The sequence below is a fragment of the Oppia nitens genome, unplaced genomic scaffold, assembly GCF_028296485.1.
Source record: "Oppia nitens isolate AA-2021 unplaced genomic scaffold, nextdenovo-longstitch-racon4-pilon3 scaffold4_pilon_pilon_pilon, whole genome shotgun sequence".
Lineage (NCBI taxonomy): Eukaryota > Metazoa > Arthropoda > Arachnida > Sarcoptiformes > Oppiidae > Oppia > Oppia nitens.
Window position 1 is genome coordinate 1,267,266 of NW_026533232.1, and position 19,254 is coordinate 1,286,519.

At 30.5% G+C, this 19,254-nt stretch overlaps 5 protein-coding genes and 1 non-coding gene across 6 annotated transcripts; 3 read left to right on the forward strand and 3 right to left on the reverse strand.

Annotated features, from left to right (window-relative positions):
* Window positions 1-260: 260 nt before the first annotated feature.
* LOC128959840 (sphingomyelin phosphodiesterase-like) lies at window positions 261-2,670 on the forward strand. Its single transcript, XM_054305859.1, has 6 exons — window positions 261-359; window positions 454-774; window positions 858-1,309; window positions 1,636-1,949; window positions 2,019-2,275; window positions 2,341-2,670. Exons 2-6 carry the CDS (start codon window positions 538-540, stop codon window positions 2,668-2,670), a joined length of 1,590 nt encoding a protein of 529 aa, XP_054161834.1. The 5' UTR covers window positions 261-359; window positions 454-537.
* A 924-nt stretch (window positions 2,671-3,594) lies between these two features.
* LOC128959694 (uncharacterized) lies at window positions 3,595-6,224 on the forward strand. The gene is made up of 6 exons (XM_054305696.1): window positions 3,595-3,697; window positions 3,775-4,137; window positions 4,243-4,617; window positions 4,724-4,837; window positions 4,918-5,839; window positions 5,963-6,224. Exons 1-6 carry the CDS (start codon window positions 3,595-3,597, stop codon window positions 6,138-6,140), a joined length of 2,055 nt encoding a protein of 684 aa, XP_054161671.1. The 3' UTR covers window positions 6,141-6,224.
* Window positions 6,225-6,309: 85 nt separating this feature from the next.
* Window positions 6,310-8,803, reverse strand: LOC128959841 (zinc finger protein 761-like; the record flags this gene model as incomplete). Its single annotated transcript, XM_054305860.1, has 2 exons — window positions 8,435-8,803; window positions 6,310-8,375 (listed from the first exon to the last, which is right to left on the reverse strand). Coding segments are annotated over exons 1-2 (2,349 nt in total), but the record flags the coding sequence as incomplete, so codon positions are not given.
* Window positions 8,804-9,126: 323 nt separating this feature from the next.
* Window positions 9,127-9,358, forward strand: LOC128960696 (small nucleolar RNA U3). The gene has a single exon (XR_008484601.1). It is a non-coding gene; the product is annotated as a small nucleolar RNA U3 (small nucleolar RNA).
* Window positions 9,359-9,640: 282 nt separating this feature from the next.
* On the reverse strand, window positions 9,641-11,425 carry LOC128959842 (zinc finger protein 658B-like). The gene has a single exon (XM_054305861.1). The coding sequence runs from the start codon at window positions 11,411-11,413 to the stop codon at window positions 9,641-9,643; it is 1,773 nt and encodes a 590-aa protein (XP_054161836.1). The 5' UTR covers window positions 11,414-11,425.
* Window positions 11,426-11,532: 107 nt separating this feature from the next.
* LOC128959843 (uncharacterized serine protease syc0938_d-like) lies at window positions 11,533-14,765 on the reverse strand. Its single transcript, XM_054305862.1, has 6 exons — window positions 14,685-14,765; window positions 13,732-14,513; window positions 13,343-13,499; window positions 13,051-13,235; window positions 11,596-11,808; window positions 11,533-11,537 (listed from the first exon to the last, which is right to left on the reverse strand). Exons 1-6 carry the CDS (start codon window positions 14,720-14,722, stop codon window positions 11,533-11,535), a joined length of 1,380 nt encoding a protein of 459 aa, XP_054161837.1. The 5' UTR covers window positions 14,723-14,765.
* Window positions 14,766-19,254: the final 4,489 nt, after the last annotated feature.

The following is a 19,254-nucleotide window of genomic DNA, read 5'->3' on the forward strand; positions in this document are numbered from 1 at the left end:
ATCAATAAATCAATAAAAAAATAAACTATATTGACATTTGAACTAATACTATATAAGCTTGCATACTAAGGTTGTTTGAAAAAATTATTATTAACTACACTAAAGTAAAATACTAATGATATATATTTTTTATTATTATTAACACACATTATATGTAGTAGCATATTAGTTTTATATTAATTAAAATTTTAATAATATTATTATTATTTTATTTTTTTTAAAAAATGTTTGGTAAACTAAATCTACTAATTTTTAGTATTTCAGTATTATTTATACCATTTAATTGTCTTGAAGTAAATAATTATGATTTTAATATTGATTTAATTGATGATCGTCTCAATGATACCGAAACTGTTAAGGTATTATTATTATTATTATTATTATTAGTTTGTATTTATTAATTTTTTTAAAAATCATAATACAGTATTATTATAATTATCGTAAAATTTCTAGCTATTTGTAGCACTGGTACTCGCCATCGATGGTGCACCCAATGATCAACAATCATGTCGGTCCTGTAATGCTAGCATATCCTATATGAGACAATGGGTCACAGATCCGGATACTGTTAAACGTGCATCGATACACTATTGTCGAGAGGAAAGGGATACCAAACATTTGAGTACCGAAAGACTATGTCTTGGAATTATTGAACGGCTAACCGACCATCTACTGTATGTCATACAAAATTCCAAGCTAACTGTGCCCGAAGTTTGTGGTGTACTGTTTCATCCAAACTGTATGCACTATTTAGGTGTTCCCCTAACACATAATGTAAGATTATTATTATATTAATACAGTACAAGCTTTAGCACATATACATAATTTATTTTATCTCTACCAAAAATAAAATCCAGGTGCTCTGGAAGCTACCACTACCCGAACGCAAACAATTTCGTCCTATAGTCGACAGTACAGGTAAATCGCTAAAAATGCTACACCTGACCGACACGCATATGGATCTGTGGTACACACCGGGCTCTAACTCCTTGTGCGATGAATCGGTGTGCTGTCGGAGTACGTCCTACGGTCACAATCATTCGGCCGGTGTTTGGGCCGAAAGCCGATTCTTGTGCGATGCGTCGCTCGAATTTGCCGACGACTCGATCAGACATATGGCCGAACAGCACCGGGACCTCGATTTTGTTATCTGGACGGGCGATAATACACCGCACGACGAATGGAACAGTACCCGAGAAATTAATTTGCGATCAATTTCGTTGATGACCGATACGGTGCGGTCAGCATTTGGTCCCAAAATACCGGTCTATCCCTGTTTAGGCAATCACGAACCACATCCCTTTAATCTGTAAGTACTGTTGTTTTTTTTGTTGGTTAAATCAGAGCACAGGTATTATCAATTACAGCACCGATACTTATCAATTGCAACTAAGCTGTTAATTAATCTGTAATATTATTAAAAGGGAGTGAATTACAGTACTAAACACTACAGTAGTTATGATGATTAAAAAATTACATATATTTTCTTTTGTGTTACACAATTAGTTGGCAATAATATTTAGTTGTAATTAAGCATTAATTAAGCATTAACTGTAAAAATAGATAATATTATTTGTAATCACAACAGTGTAATCACTTAAGTTAAAGACTAATAAATGATTATATACTGTATAGATATGTCCCATATGTAGCATCAGTGGACTCAAACGGTACGTTTTCCATGAATTGGTTGTACGAAACACTGGCCGACAACTATTGGCACCAATGGATCGGTACATCTGAAGCCAATCGCAAGTCATTTACAACGGGTGGCTATTATTCTGCAATGATTAACAAAGGTCTGAAAATTGTTGTCCTAAACAACAACATATGTCAACACCGGAACTATTGGATTGCCTACAGTCCAGTCGATCCGGACGGTCAGCTTCAGTGGCTTATCGACCAATTGGACAGTGCCGAAAGTGACGGCATCTATGCTATGATAATCAGTAAACAAACAATATATTAATTGAAAAAAATATTTATAAAAAACTGTTTAAAAAATTGTGCACCTGTAGCTCACGTACCACCGTACGAGTATCGGGACTGTTATCTGGCATGGACAGACAACTATTTTCGTATTGTGGAACGGTATGAGCATCTGTTGGTTGGGTCATATTTTGGACATACACACAATGACGAGATTGTCATATTGTATAATAAAAACGCCACCACCAATGCTACCTATCCTATTGGACACGGCTATGTTGGGCCGAGTGTTACACCCTGGGCCTATCATAATGCCGGCTATCGGGTGTTTCAATTGGACGGCACAGTTAGTTTTTAAAGATATTTTTTTCTTTGTATAAATTAATTATATATATATATATATATCATTAGGGAAAGCCGTTTGATTTTACAATGTATTATACAAATGTAACTCAAGACAATATCGATGGCCGTCAGGTGCGTCCAAAATGGACAGTTGGTTATTCGGCCCGCGAAAGCTATCGGATGACAGAACTGTCTACCAGTGAATGGGATGGACTGTTGAGTCGAGCCCTTACCGATGATAGGCTACTGGATCTGTATTTTTCGCATTTGCGTCGATTTAGCGAAGCTTTTGTCGATAAAATGATAGATCAAAACATTTACGATCGCAAACACATACGGGAAATGTATGTCAAATCGAGAAAAGTTGTCAATCCTATCAATGAATTAATAAAATAATTAAAAAAATTATTTCTAAATAGTTCTGATATTAAGATTCTAAGATAATTAATAATTAATAAATAAATAAAAATTTCAAAATTTAATATATATTAGTATTATTTGTCGAAATTATAAATATTATCAATTTTATTATTGAATCATATATTTATGTTTTACTAATTTTTTTTAATCACTAGTTTAAATATGATAGTATATACTACTATATACTATACAGTAGTAATACATATACAGTTATAATATTATTATAATATATAACCCATTAGTAAAAAAAACATTGAAATTTATATTTTGAATTACAATTCCTGTTTGAAACACTGTTTGTTTATGTTATAAGAAATTTGATTTTTCCTCTGAAATGACTTTATTTTTATCGTTTGTTTATTGTATATAATATTAATAGTTTACAAAATAAAGTTAACAAAAATTATTTTATTGATAGTTTTCATTATTCAGTCGCATGTAATTTTCAAATACAAAAGTTTTACTGTCTATTAATAAGTGTTTGTCAAATGTTTTTTAATATTAATTTAATTAATTTCTTTAGTTTGTCATAATTATTAATTATCACAATTATTGTTAAATATTTTTTTTAGTTATATAATAATTGTGTTATTTTTAAAAATTATATAATAATTGATTTATTTTTTGAAAATTATGTTTTAATTAAAATATAATATCAAATATAATGTTACAATATTTTTATAATGATATTAGACTTGAGAAAAAACTATTGATAAGATTTTATTCATTCATTCAATTAAAAAAAATATAGTATTTTAAATGATATAACCAATTGATATAATTTTTATATAAATCTACAAAAGTTGATGATCTAATTTATTAATAAATTTTTTAAAAAATCAATAAACAATAATATTATTTTTTTTAATTAGTAATGTCATCAAATTATTTTGTTTGATCATGTTTAAACTAAATCATTATTATATTAGTTTAGCAAAAATTATTATTGTTATTATTATATTAGTTTTAATTCAACATATTCATAGTATTTCAAGTGATCAAGGTAAGGTATTATTATTATTTTTTTTAAATATCTAATATGATAATAATTAATAAAAAAAATATTTTTAAAAATATTAGAATGTGGTGGTCAATATGTAGATGATCATGGTGATATAGTAACTCCATTTAGTCCAGTTGGTACCTATCCGGCTAACTGGGTGTGCAAATGGAGTATAAATGTTAAACAGGGTTATCGTATAAAACTATCAATCAATAAACTTGACAGTCATCCCAATGATCGGCTAACCGTCTATGACGGTGTGTGGGCCAGTGATCCAGTGTTAGGTGTGTTTAGTGGCGGTGATGGTCATCATCATCAACAACAACAACACGAGCCGTTCAATCTTATATCGCATACAAACAGTTTACTACTGGTGTTAACATCGGGACCGACATCACTGGGCACTGGATTTAACATAACATATGATGCCATAAATTATGGTATAATAGTTATTTATAAAATATTAGTTGATTACAATTAGTATTACTATTAGTATTAGTTAAGATAATTTGATGTTAACTATTTAAATAATTTGCTAAATATAGATTTCAGTACTATCATCAATAGTCCCAATGGATCAGCTATAATATCACCAATTAATCCGGATAACTTTTACAATGTAACCTATTATTGGACAATAAATATGCCCGACTATGTCAGTGATAGTCAAGTGATAATAATATTCATATTTAACTACTATTTCAAATTAATTGGCCAGCAATGCAAACTTAGTATTTATCAAATGGATAGTAATAATAATAATAATAAAAGCACTTTAATTGTTGATTTTGAAGATACTGATCAATTGCCATCACCTAAATTGATCCAGGCTACTACTAATAAATTGTTAGTCAAATATGAATCAAATATCCAATGTGATAATAATTATTTTTATATATCATTAAAAACTAAAATGATGGGTAAGTGTTTTTTTGTGGTGATGTTATCTATTGAATCTATGAATTAATTTAAATAAATATATAAATTTTTTATTAAGTTTATTAATTTTTGAAAATTATTTTATAGGTTCTAGATCACGATATTTTATATCAGCCACCAATACTATCATAACTATTGATGACAATCAAACCATTGAAGATATTAGCTATTATTCAATGGATTCTTACAGTATAATTGAATGTAGAAAAATAATATATTTTTTTATAATTACCGGTAATTTATTTTAGTAATTGATAAAATTAATTATTTTATTTTTCAAGATTTAATTGAACGCAAAATTAATTTGAATGTCAAACCATATAATATGGTCTACGACTGGATTCATGGTCTACTGTATTGGATTGATATACAGTTCCCGGCAATCAATGTAATGACAGTCACTGATGATGGTCACACCGCCGATGGTGGCGACAATAATGTCTACACAATAATCGAGTTGAACACTGAAATGGCCCGCGATTTGCGTCTAAATCGGCTAAAGTTGACACTCATATGGAGTCAAATCGGTGCCGGCATCTCGGGTCTCGTACAATGCCATTTGGACGGAACAAATCAGTCAACAGTTTACCGAAGTTCACGTCAAGTGTTTCATCTGACAATTGACTATCAATGGGAAAGGTATTACTTTATTGATATTACCGATCATTCGCTGCTATCAATTGACTTCAACGGTGCCGATGAAAAACTTTATATGACTTCACGATTCTTATTACAATCGATTCACAATATGTTTGTATTGAACGGCGACCTATATCTGGCAAATGAACGACTAATATATAGGATACCAGAGCTCGAGTTAGGCATAGATAGAGCAGAGATATTGTTTTATACTACCAGTGCTCCAGAAATGAGCCGTAAATATTCTGAATCTCACTTTTACTACAACAAACCGATCGATATTAATCGCCAGCGTATCTATGACTTCAAAATTGCTGATCCCATACTGGAACCAACAGTTCGCAACCGGTGTATCGGACATAAATGTCCGGCCCGACACTTGTGTGTACCGGTCAGCACTGTCAAACATGGCTACAGATGTCTGAGCTCACGTGATAGTAGTCAACCAGCACTGGCCGTTTCACAGGAAACCGACAACCAATGCAAACGAGTGGACATACTATCAGTAGTCAATACGTTTGTCATTGCCGTCATAACTGTGCTTATTGTGGGCTTATATCTCAGGTAACTAACTGTACAGTACAATGAACTACTGTACAGATGCTGTAAATAATTGGAAAAATACTATTAATTTTATAAATGATTGTTTGTTTTTCTGTCTATTATCTAATAATGATTTTACTGTAGTATCAAAAAGATTGTGTTCAACATAGAGAAGCGTCTGTTCCAAGTGATAATACCTACCGAAACATTTAGAAGGAGTCACCAACAGGCCATACATAACTATGAAAATAATCAAACAGTTCCGCTGCACGACTACGAAACCATTGATCAGGTCAAACATCAGGCCATTTCTGATATTTAATTTAATAAAAGTGGTTATTTATAAATATATAATTATTTTCAAAAAATTAGTATAACAATTGATACATTAAAAAAACATAATATTAAAAATTACAAGTACTATAAATAGTATAAAAAATATTAAATTATTATTATTATTTTCCATCATGTTTTTTCAAATGATTTTTCCATCTAATCGTATTAGTTGTCTTATAGTCACAACCGGGCCAATGGCACCGGTAACCAGTTAGGCCCTTATGTTCACGACCTACATGACCTTGTAGAGATCCTTTTAGGTTATAGGTGCGCTCACAACCAGGCCATTCGCACCGATAGACTTTGTCGCGTGTATGGCTCTCCCGATGACATTTCAGTGCGTGCTTATTTTTCAGTGCTGCACTACAACCGGGCCAATCGCACCGATACCTTTTGACAATACCGTTGTGTTCGAGCCTATGTCTCTGGAACGAGCTTTTCTCGGCAAACCGTTTGTCACAAATATCACATTTAAACGGTTTCGTATGAGTTTTGCTATGCATTGACATACGAAACTCCGATTTGCTGGTATACTTGCATCCGTCAACCGGACACTGGAGCCACGGTATATCTGGATGATCGTCGGGATGAACCATTTTGTAGTGTTGTCTAAGCGACCATACAGTGGCCAACATTTTACCGCATCCGGTAATTTCACATTCAAATTTGACAGTGTGTTGCTTGATATGTTGTGTCAGATGTCTAGTGATTTTAGTCCGATACGTACAGTTAGATTGAGTACATTTCTTCCAAGGAATGTCCGGATAGAGTTCGGGATGATCTCGAAGTTGATGTCGTTTCAGATAACTATTCAAATGGTATACTTGGGTACAACCTTCGACATCGCACTGTAATTGTCGACCACTCTTGTTATGTGTGACTATCAAATGTTGGTTATAGACGCCGAGGCTTCCCGATTGGAACTGACAATTGACGTATTCGCACTGGTATGTAGATCCATGTCGTTCAATATGTCGTTTTAATCGATGTTCGGACGGAAATATTGCCGGACACTGTTGGCACTGATAGGACTTGTTTTCGTGTTCAGTCTGATGATAGCGTAAGTCTTGATTAGATTTATACACTTTACCACATCCGAGCCAATCGCACCGGTAGTCTCTCGGCGGCAATAAATGTTGATCGCATATATGATGAACGCATGACGTTCGGTGTTTGTACGGCAACTTTTCGCAGCCCTCCCACTGGCACTGGTATTTTTTGTCACCACTTACATCAATAATCTCTTTGACAAATTCATTATATTTTGGTTCCCTTTGGTGATCATTGCGTATATGACGATCATAGTTGATCTTAGAGACAAATGTTTGACGACACGGGTCGACATCGCATTGAAATCGTATTGTCTCTGAATGTATGGTTTCCATGTGATGGTTGCACTCTTTGGCCGATTTAAACAGTTTGTTGCAACAGTTTATCCGACATCTGTACTGATGTCGACACTTATCTAAACCATTAGTCAAACAGTTCGTACATTTGACTGTTTTCTTCGATAAATTCTTTTTGATAATTGTTTTAGTTTTTTTACGATCAGTTTTATTAGACATTGTTTTTATCTTTGATCCTAAACTTTTCGACTGATTGACATCCAATTGATCCATACAATTGTTATCTACATCTGAATCATCTAAATCTTGTATATAGTCATCAAAAACAGTGTCATCACTATCACTATCATTGTTAATGTTTTTATTACTGTTATCTGCATAATTAATTGGTGGCTGATTTCTTGAAGCAATCGATTGATCCATAACTTGTTCAACATTTTCAGATTGAGATTCATCTCTATTAGTAGTCTTCAATTGATTCATGTCATCAACATTAACATTATTAACAAAACATTCATCGATGATATCTTTATCAGTTGTTTTGTTGTCATTCACAACTGTCTGATCATTGTTATTGATAACTAAATCATTGTCATCAATGGTTAACCTTTTATTCAATATATTGTTTGTCAATATTTGCAAATTACTTGACTTTTCTTCATTAGTCTTCATTTGATTTCTATTACAACTATTATTGTCGTTGTTTTCAACAACTCTTTCCTCGATTGTCTCATCTATTGATTCACAAGTAATCGGACAAACAATGTCTTCAATTTCTTCATTATTTACTTCATTAATATTTCTTGACTTATCATCAGTTTGTGTCCATTCATCCCGTGTTTCGACATATGTTTGACAATCAATTGATTTGAGATCTGAAATACAAAAGTTTAAAAAAATAACTACAAAATAAAATAATAATAATTAAAACTACCGTTAAATTCATGGAAAATCTGTGTATTGTTTAATGTTTTCAAAGACACGGAACAGCTTTTGGTGATAATCAGTGAATTGATATCAGTTTTCAGTGAATTTTCATCAATTGTTTCATCAATTGATTCAATAAATTGCAGATATTTTTCATATTTTTCTGTTAATAACTGATATCTTAATAAATCATTTGTCAAACACTGGACTTCACGTCTCAATGCGTTAACCATTGAATACAATTGATATCGACTTAAATCACACAACGAGTCACTAATTATTAGAGACATTCAGTTAACAAATAAAATAAATAACAATTAATTTAATAAAAACATTAAAAAACAAAATTCAAAATTGAATGCAATGTTTGTAAACACAAACTGTAAGCATATGTTGTTCAGTAAAAACGTCACTAAAAATTCAAGTAATTTAATGTTTTATTGATAATATAAAATAGTTTAGTAATAAAATTATTTATAATTTAGTTTAAGTCATTAAATCACTAGAAAATTAACTATTTTTATTGATTTATTATAAAAATTTAGTCTTTTTAAAATATCCATAACATCTCTAAGTATATACTAAATATAAGTTATTGTGTTTTAATTACTGAAATAATAAAAATTTTTAACTTACAAACTGTAATACTATTAACATAGTAATGGACGGGTAGTGTGTATGTGAGCTCAGGTATACTTTAAGATCATACTTCACGGAATCATTTCTATAGTATGTATCCCTAGCTTCACATCCAATGTGTGTGAAGTCAGCCTTAACCACAATGACGAGTGATTGGATCCCTTCCTGAGCGCGATGTCGGTGCCCGAGACCTCCATAACCTTATTGGTTGAGGACTCGGCAGTGCCATTGATGACCGTTTCTGAACACCATTACAGGTGTTTCAGAAGGGAAGGGATTCGTTCCGAGTGGTCACACATTTTTTAATATAATCTAAAAATAATATTTTTATAATCAAATAATTACAGTAATGTTAGTTTTTTTTAAAAATTGAAGCAATTTTACTAATTATTTAAAATTAATTACTAATTGAATAATTTAAGTATAGAAAACCACAGTAAATTAGTAATACATAAAAAATTAAAAAAGTTTATTAACAAAAATTTACAATACTATTAATACAGTTTTTTAAAATATTATTTTTATTAAATTAATAATTATTATTAACTAATAGATGAAAAAATTATTATTATTATTATCCATCATGTATTTTCAAATGATTTTTCCATCTAATCGTATTAGTAGACTTATAGTCACATCCTGGCCATTGGCACCGGTAGCCGCCAATTCCCCTATGATCACGATCAACCTGAACGCGTAGCGATCCTTTTAAATTATAAGTGCGCTCACAGCCGGGCCATTCGCACCGATAGGTTTTGTCGCGCGTATGCCTTTCCATATGATATTTTAATTTGTCTTTTTCTTTCAATGTCGCACTACAACCGGGCCATTCGCACCGATACCTTTTGACAGTACCGTTGTGTTCGCTCTGATGGTCTTTCAAGCGATTTCTGGCGGCAAACCGTTTGTCACAAATATCACATTTAAACGGTTTCGTATGAGTTTTGCTATGTATTGACAAATTCTTATCCGATTTGCTGGTATACTTGCATCCGTCAACCGGACACTTGAGCCACGGTTGGTCAGGCATATAGTCGGGATGAACCATTCTGTAATGTTGGTTAAGATTGTATGAAGTGGTAAACAATTTATCGCACCCACCGATTGTACATTCAAATATTCGACTGTGATTTTTGATATGTTGTGTCAGATAGCTATTGCATTTAGACTGAAACGTACAGTTAGATTGGGTACAACTTTTCCAGGGAATGTCTGGATAGTGATCGGGATGTCGTAGAAGTTGATGTCGATTCAGATCACCGGCAATGTGGTATATTTTGGTACACTCGTCGATATCGCACCGTAATTGTTGATTAGTCTTGTTATGTACGTTAAGCAGATGCCGGTTATATTTGCCGAGGTTTCCCGATTGGAACTGACAGTTGATGTGTTTGCACTGGTATGTAGATCCATGTCTTTCAATATGTCGTTTTAATCGTTGTTCGGACGCAAATATTGCCGGACACTGTTGACACTGATAGGACTTGTTTTCGTGTTCAGTCTGATGATAGCGTAAATCATGATTTGTTTTATACACTTTACCACATCCGAGCCAATCGCACCGGTAGTCTCTCGGCGGCAACAAATGTTGATCGCATATATGATGAACGCATGACTCTCGGTGTTTGTACGGCAACCTTTCGCAGCCATCCCAATGGCACTGGTATTTTTTGTCACCACTTACATCAATAATCTCTTTGACAAATTCATTATACTTTGGTTCCCTTTGGTGATCATCGCGTATATGACGATCATAGTTGACCTTCAAGACAAAAGTTTGACGACACGGGTCGACATCGCATCGAAATCGTATTGTCTCTGAATGTATGCTCTCTGTGTGATCGTTACACTCTTTGGCCGATTCAAACAGTTTGTTGCAACCATTGATCCGACACCTGTACTGATGTCGACACTCGTCTATGCCATCAGACAAACAGTTCCTACATTTGACTGTTTTCTTCGGTAATTTCTTTTTGATACTTGTTTTAGTTTTTTTACGATCAGTTTTATTAAACTTTGTTTTATTCTTTGATCCCAAACTCTTCATCTCTGTCTCCAATAGTTCATTGCAATTGTCATTGTCCTCACTATTGATAACAATTTCAGATTTGATATACATTTGATCCATACAATTGTCATCCTCTGATTGATCTAAATCTTGTATATAGTCATCAAAAACAGTATTATCACTATCACTATCATTAGTATTTTCACCTAAATTACTATTAACTGTATAACTGATTGTCGGTTGATTTCTTAGCGAATAAGAAGCAATTGATTGATCCATAAGTTGTTCAACATTTTCACATTGAGATTCATCTCTATTAGTAGTCTTCAATTGATTCATGTCATCAACATTAACATCATTAACAAAACATTCATCGATGATATCTTTATCAGTTGTTTTGTTGTCATTCACAACTGTCTGATCATTGTTATTGATAACTAAATCATTGTCATCAATGGTTAACCTTTTATTCAATATATTGTTTGTCAATATTTGTAAATTACTTGACTTTTCTTCATTACTCTTCATTTCATTTCTATTACAACTATTATTGTCATTATTTTCATCAACTCTTTCCTCGATTGTCTCATCCATTGATTGACAACTTATCTTACAATCAATGTCTTCAATCTCTTCATTATTTACTTCATTAGTATTTCTTAACTTATCATCAGTTTGTGTCCACTGATTCAATAGTAATTTAACACTTGTTTGACAACCAATTGATTTTATATCTGAAATATAAAATTGAAATTTAAATCAATTAAAAAAAATAAATTTATAAATAATTAAAATACCGTTCAATTGATTGCAATTCTTTGTACTGTTTAATGACTTCAAAGACACGGAACAACTTTTGGTGACAATCAATGAATTGATTTGATTTTTCACTAAATTTTTATCAATTGTTTCATCGATTGAATCAATTAATTGCTGATATTTTTGTAACTTTTTTGTCAACAATTGATATCTTAATAAATCATTTGTCAAACACTGGACTTCACGTCTCAATGCGTTAACCATTGAATACAATTGATATCGACTTAAATCACACAACGATTTATCAGTTAATAATAATAATGACATTATTGTTAATTAATAAACAACTAAATTATTTTATAATTATTATAAATAAAGTTTAAACTAAAATAAAAAATTATATTTACATTCAATTGATGTTTGAAATATACCGTAATGTTTGTAAACACTGTTTACAACAAGTGTTGTACATTAAAAACGTTTCAAATTTATGTGAAGTTTCAAAAAAAGTTTTATTAAAGATAAATACTGTATTATAATATTAGTCATAATATTGTAATAGTTTTCAATATAGATAATAGTATAGAATCTATACTATAGATATTTTAACTTTTCAAACATAGATAAATAATATTTATTTAAAAAAAATAAATTATGATATAATATAATAATATTTTAGACAATATAATAGCAAATCTTGTGAATTATTTTAATCAATTTTTTTGTAATAACTTTCTTTAGATACAGCTAATACAATATATTGTTTAATATTAACTAATATATATATATTTATAATAAAATGTTTTACTAAAAATTTATATTAACTTTTATTATATATTGAAACAATATAATTAGTTGTTAAACATTTTTTTATAGATAATCATTAACACAAAAACAAAACAATAATTATAGTTAATAAAATGAAGAATTTATTTAATAATTAATTTAAATGTTAAATTAAAAACATAGAAATTAGATACAAAAAAAATGTTTTGAAAAATATTTTTTTTAAAAACAATAACAAATTGTAAAATTAAAAATTAAAAATAACTATAATAATATAATCAATAAATAAATATACATAATATACTGTATAATTGAAAAAATTGTGAAATTTTAAAACACACAAATAATATTAATTATTTTTATAACTAAAAAAAACTTTTTTTTTTCTTATTATAAAAATATTATGACAATAACATCCATAATCTATAAACTAATTTGTCTAACAGTTACTGGTATTACATTAACACTGAATTGCATGTCATAACCCTCTCGATTGATAGTCAGTTCGATAAACTCATTGTCGGCCATCTGCTGTACATACTGTGCCAATTGGTCGGGTGTATTGAACGGTTGGTTATTGTAATACTCGATACTATCGGTGACCTTCAATTGATTTCTATATAATAATATAATAATGAATTGACAAATTAATTATATCAACTCTCTCTCTCTCCCTCTAAGAGGACATGTTTGTATATATATAAGGGAACGGTATTAAATTACTTGATTTCTAATGATGTCAATGCTATATCAACAATCCTATTGCCAGTTAAGATCAGTCCTAAAGTTTTGTTGGTTCCTCTTTCGTAATTATTTCTCCGTCCAATCACCATTTGCGGCTCATTGTGGGCCAAATAGGTCTTTCCCTTATTGATAAAATCTATATATACAACATATAGAGATAACGATCAATAAAAAAGTGTGTTTGTGTTTATGTGTGCGTGAGTGTGTGTGTGTTTGTGTATATGTGTGTTTGTGTTTATGTATGTGTGTATGTATGTATGTATGTATGTGTGTGTGTGTGTGTGTGTGTGTGTGTGTGTGTGTGTGTGTGTGTGTGTGTGTGTGTGTGTGTGTGTGTGTGTGTGTGTGTGTGTGTGTGTCTAACTTACCGATAATGGCTTCGGCTTTGATAGTAAGAATATAGTATGAGAAACCGCCCATATGATGTAGAATAATGCCAATCACCTGTCCATTCATGTTGATTACCGGTCCGCCATAATGGGCGTTACTGATAAAACCTGTATGCATACAGTATTCACGACATATGACCGGCACGTCACGCGTTGCTAACTCATAAGGCACAGACACGACTGTCGGCTGTACAATCAGGCCATCGTTTATAAAGTATTGTTTAATTTGTCGTCCGATTGCAACAATTGGATCGCCCGGTTCGCTGGTTGTAATAGTAAAGTTGGCGCAAACTAGCCGTCCGGGATTTACAGGCGGCAACTGGATAAGCGCCAGATTACGATAAGGTTCGGTATAGACTACTCGACCAGTTGTTTCTTTAGCTAATTGCTGGCTGTTATGGCCAACAAAAACGTCCAAATATCGCAGTCTAGGATTATTGAATATAATGGTTACGATATCGGAACCGGCAATCGCAGAATAGTTGGTAACAATTAAACCCAACTGATTGTCCACAATGACACCGGTCGTTATGCCACAGTAACTATTTATGACCGACTGTTTACTTTTGACGACACAGACCACAAACGGCTGGCACTGTTCGCCCAAATTAAGCAGATCGGCTGCCATATGCGCCCGTCTCATATCCAACAAATAGCGGCGGCCAATATCATTTGATGGCCACAATCTGATGGACAGCGACTGTCGGTCTAGTCGCCGATGATATGTGTCATACAATGTAAACAGTGCGGCCAATTGGCAACTGTTTGTTTGTTTTATCAATAGAGATGTACAATGTTTTGTAGTGTTTAGAAAGTAAGGTATGAAGAGAGAGAGAGAGAGAGAGAGAGAGAGAGAGAGAGAGAGAGAGAGAGAGAGAGAGAGAGAGAGAAATGTATTATCAATCTTTATTTATCTATATATTATGACTAACCGTTTGTGAGCTCCCAGTGCTATAAGTTGTTTAATCATTTTTAACAAAATATTTCAAAATAAACCGTCACTTTAATTAATATGAATTACATATAAATATAAATTATTAATTCAAAACTATTATTTTTTGTATAATATTTTCCGATAGTCTCGCTCAACAAATTATTTACTTTAATTAATATTGTTTAATTATAATTAATTGCATGAATTAAAATTTTAAAAAATTTAATATGACTTTCTCTCTCTCTCTCTCTCTCTCTCTCTCTCTCTCTCTCTCTCGTGATATAATTTAACTCACAATAATACATATTAAATGAAATTATTTATTAATTATAAATTAGAAAAGTTTTGCAAACATAAAATAATTAAACATTATAATATTTATCAAATTAATCCATAAACATTTAAAAAATAATAATAATGCTTTATAATTATATTTTTATTTTAAACAAAACATATTATTCAAAAGATACATTAATAGGTTTCAATAACAATAAAATCTAATACTACAAAAAATATTAATAGCATTTAGTTTTATATCAGAACTCTGATTACAATTTAATTGCCGACAAAATATCTATCAATGGGTGATAGAGACCGAACTGATTGAGTATATCTTCGACACCTTTCAGGTCAGACTCGTATCCCGTGATCTGTTGCTGAAGTGCTTCGTTGGCTGACTGTAACTGAGCACTTAGTTTGCTGTCCGACACATATTTTTGTTCATCTCTTTGAACGGCCGACTGATCCCTTTCCAGTGACTCTTTAATGGCGGCAACATTATGTCTGACACCCAAACCTGTTTTAACCACAAGATATGACATATCAAATAGTGTTGCAATGGCTGATGGATTTCCTCGTTTAGCCAACGTTAGTAGTGGTTGTACAACACCTAACAGTTCAGCCTTATTGTGATTGAGTCCCTGTTTTCTTGAGTCTCTGATGGCCTGAGCCGATGCCAACACTTTTCCCAGAGTTTCATTCAATTGTTGTTTGATATCATTGGAGTTACCATTCAATAAATTGTACAAACTTTGACTTTTAGCCAACAGATCATCACTTGCTTGCTGTACAAACCCGGCTCTCTTATCTTCCAATGGCCGAAACAGTGATAAAATATTTGCGTATAATGATAGGGGAACGGTATTATTAGAGTCGACCAATGAATTTAGTTGATTAGATGCACTGGCAAATTGTGTGGTCAGTTCAGTATAATTGGCCGAACTATAGAAACTATTTTTGACTTTATCGACACCGGAATGCAGTCGTGATAACACCTGATGGACATCATTGCTAACTGTCGACACAGCATTGTCTACCTTTCCTCGTATATCAGCAGTCAATCCATTGAAAAAACCAGTACTTCTGGCCGGTCGTGACAAACCCAACAGTGCATTGGATATGGCATTAATGGCACCAACCAATAGGTACTGACCCGACACTGCAGTACAACTAATGCATACAATAACTAATAAAATAGAGATTTTATTCATTATAAATAATTTTATATGAATTGTTTTTTATTAATATTTAATAATATTTTTAGTTAATATAAAACTTATAATAATTTGTTGCTTTATATATATTTGTGTTTTACAATTTATTTTATGCTTAATATCGAATATTTAAAAAAAAAATTATTAATAGGTTTTTACTTAAATAAAATATCAAAAGAGTATAAACTAATTAATAATCTATAGTTACTTTATTTTTAACATATAATAGTTATTTGTAATAAGTTATTACTAATAACTAATTTATTACTTTCTAAATGCTTAAAAATTATTATTAATTGTTTTATATACTGTTATAATAATTTATTGTTTTTAACTTTATCATAAAAACACACTATTTAATTTAACTGTTGTTTTATTAGCAATGTGATTTATTATAACATTTCTATTACTTGATTACTGTTGTTGTAATTATTAAATTTGTTGTGTATTAATGTTATGTATTAATAACTAAATTTACTGTACAAATTAACTATTATTAATTTTATTAATATAATTACTTTTAATTTTTAATTATTTTAATTTATTAAATGTTAACCTTATTAACTTAAAAGTTTATATTATTTTAACTATGTTATTTATATTAAAATATTAGCATTGAAATAATCTTATTTACTAATTCAATACAATTTTATTTAATATAAAATATATTTAAAAACATGATTCAATTTGCCTATTATTACATATAAATTAAGACTTTGCTTGTCTTACATTTTCAAAAACATATTAAAAATATTTTTTAAAATTAAATTACAATAAACAATATAATTTAATTATAATGCTTAATAACTATTTTTTTTATTATTTTGAATATTTCATATAAGAATACATAATTAATAAAATTTAACAAATTTAAAAAGTTTTATCATAAGAAAAATTTAATATAAGAGTTAATATCAGTATTGTCTTTCAAAATAGCATAAAGTTTTATATCCGAAATCTGATTACAATTTAATTGCCGACAAAATGTCAATCAATGGGTGATAGAGACCAAACTGATTGAGTATATCTTCGACACCTTTCAGATCAGTCTCGTATCCCGTGATCTGTTGCTGAAGTGCATCGTTAGCTGACTGTAACTGAGCACTCAGATCGCTGTCCGACACATATTTTTGTTCATCTCTTTGAACGGCCGACTGATCCCTTTCCAGTGACTCTTTAATGGCGGCAACATTATGTCGGACACCCAAACCTGTTTTAACCACAAGATATGACATATCAAATAGTGTTGCAATGGCTGATGGATTTCCTCGTTTAGCCAAAGTTAGTAGTGGTTGTACAACACCTAACAGTTCAGCCTTATTGTGATTGAGTCCTTGTTTCCTTGAGTCTCTGATAGCCTGAGCCGATGCCAACACTTTACCCAGTGTTTCATTCAATTGTTTTTTGATATCATTAGAGTTACCATTCAATAATTTGTATAAATTTTGACTTTTAGCCAACAGATCATCACTTGCTTGCTGTACAAACCCGGCTCTTTTGTCTTCCAATGGCCGAAACAATGACAAAATTTGGGCGTATAGTGATAGGGGAACGGTATTATTAGAGTCGACCAATGAATTTAGTTGATTAGATGCACTGGCAAATTGTGTGGTCAGTTCAGTATAGTTGGCCGAACTATAGAAACTATTTTTGACTTTATCGACACCGGAATGCAATCGTGATAACACCTGATGGACATCATTGTTAACTGTAGACATAGCATTGTCTACCTTTCCTCGTATATCAGCAGCAAATCCATTGAGAAACCCGATACTTCTGGCCGGTCGTGACAAACCCAACAGTGCATTGGATATGGCATTAATGGCACCAACCAATAGGTACTGACCCGACACTGCAGTACAACTAATGCATACAATAACTAATAAAATAAAAATTTTATTCATTATAAATAATTTTATATGAATTGTTTTTTATTAATATTTTATATTATTTTTAGTTAATAATAAAAAACTAATAGAAAATCTTTGCAATTTATACTTTTTTAATTTTAATTTAGAGTTATAATGTTGTTTAATAATATTATATTATCAAAAAATATTATTAATTAGTTTTAACTCAATAAAATATTTAAATCAAAAGAGTATAATCTAATTAATATTTTATTGTAATAATTACTGTATATTTATGTTACAAAAACTATAATTAATTAATTTAGACAAATTGAGAAACTTATATATATTTTTAATAATAATTAATTGTTTTTAACTTAGACATAACAAAACATATTTATTTTATTAGTTTTTATTAATACTTTAATTAATTAATTTGTTTGAAACAAATGTTTTATATTATTAAAATTTTAATATTAGTATTAATATTACATACAAATAATATTAATTAAATTAAACTTTATTGAAAATTGTTTTACTAATATATTTATCAAATGTATTAAAAATAATAATATCTAACAATAAAATTGTTCAACAATTATGGGTTGTGTATTAACTGTAAAATATTGATTATAATAGGATCGATAAGCGGTCAGTACTATTGGTGGTGTATTGTCCGGCAATTGTTGTACATAATCGGACATTGCTTCCGGTGTCGTAAACGGGATATTATTATAGGAAACTATATTGTCGTTGATATATAAATGCTGTCTGTTATATATATACAGTATATTATAAATTAATTTTATTACTATTATATAAATGTAGTTTCAATCAATAAAAAAATAAATAAATTATATATATATATAAGACTAATACTTAGTTAAATGTGATATGAATGTAAAGCCTACTATCTGGTTGTTCACCAAAACAATACCCAATGTTTTGTTTTTAATAGAAATTTCAATTGTTTTTTTAACCAACCCTTTCATGATTTCAACACTTTGAGTCAATAGATAGTGTTTGCCTTTCTCTATGAAATCTATTGAAAATTGTTTTAAAAAAATTAATTAACCATCTCATCACATATCTCTAAAACATAGAGTACAATAAATTTTAATACAATAAAAACAAACAAACTATTGATGCAATTAACTACCAGTGCTACACTAAATTATTTGCTAGTTTACTAACCAATGATTGTTTTAGCACCAATAGCTAAAGC

Bases quoted from the DNA above. Each gene is read 5' to 3' on its own strand.
- LOC128959840 (XM_054305859.1), top strand. From the start codon at position 538: ATGAGACAATGGGTCACAGATCCGGATACTGTTAAACGTGCATCGATA. The intron at 1,310-1,635 runs GTAAGTACTGTT...TATACTGTATAG, and splicing joins GAACCACATCCCTTTAATCT to ATATGTCCCATATGTAGCAT. The intron at 1,950-2,018 runs GTAAACAAACAA...GTGCACCTGTAG, and splicing joins CATCTATGCTATGATAATCA to CTCACGTACCACCGTACGAG.
- LOC128959843 (XM_054305862.1), bottom strand. From the start codon at position 14,722: ATGATTAAACAACTTATAGCACTGGGAGCTCACAAACG. The intron at 13,500-13,731 runs GTAAGTTAGACA...TTGTATATATAG, and splicing joins CAAAGCCGAAGCCATTATCG to ATTTTATCAATAAGGGAAAG. The intron at 11,809-13,050 runs GTTTATAGATTA...TTTATATTTCAG, and splicing joins AGTAACTGTTAGACAAATTA to ATATAAAATCAATTGGTTGT.
- LOC128959842 (XM_054305861.1), bottom strand. From the start codon at position 11,413: ATGAATCAATTGAAGACTACTAATAGAGATGAATCTCAATGTGAAAAT.
- LOC128959694 (XM_054305696.1), top strand. From the start codon at position 3,595: ATGTTTAAACTAAATCATTATTATATTAGTTTAGCAAAAATTATTATT. The intron at 4,138-4,242 runs GTATAATAGTTA...TGCTAAATATAG, and splicing joins ATATGATGCCATAAATTATG to ATTTCAGTACTATCATCAAT. The intron at 4,838-4,917 runs GTAGAAAAATAA...TTATTTTTCAAG, and splicing joins TTCTTACAGTATAATTGAAT to ATTTAATTGAACGCAAAATT.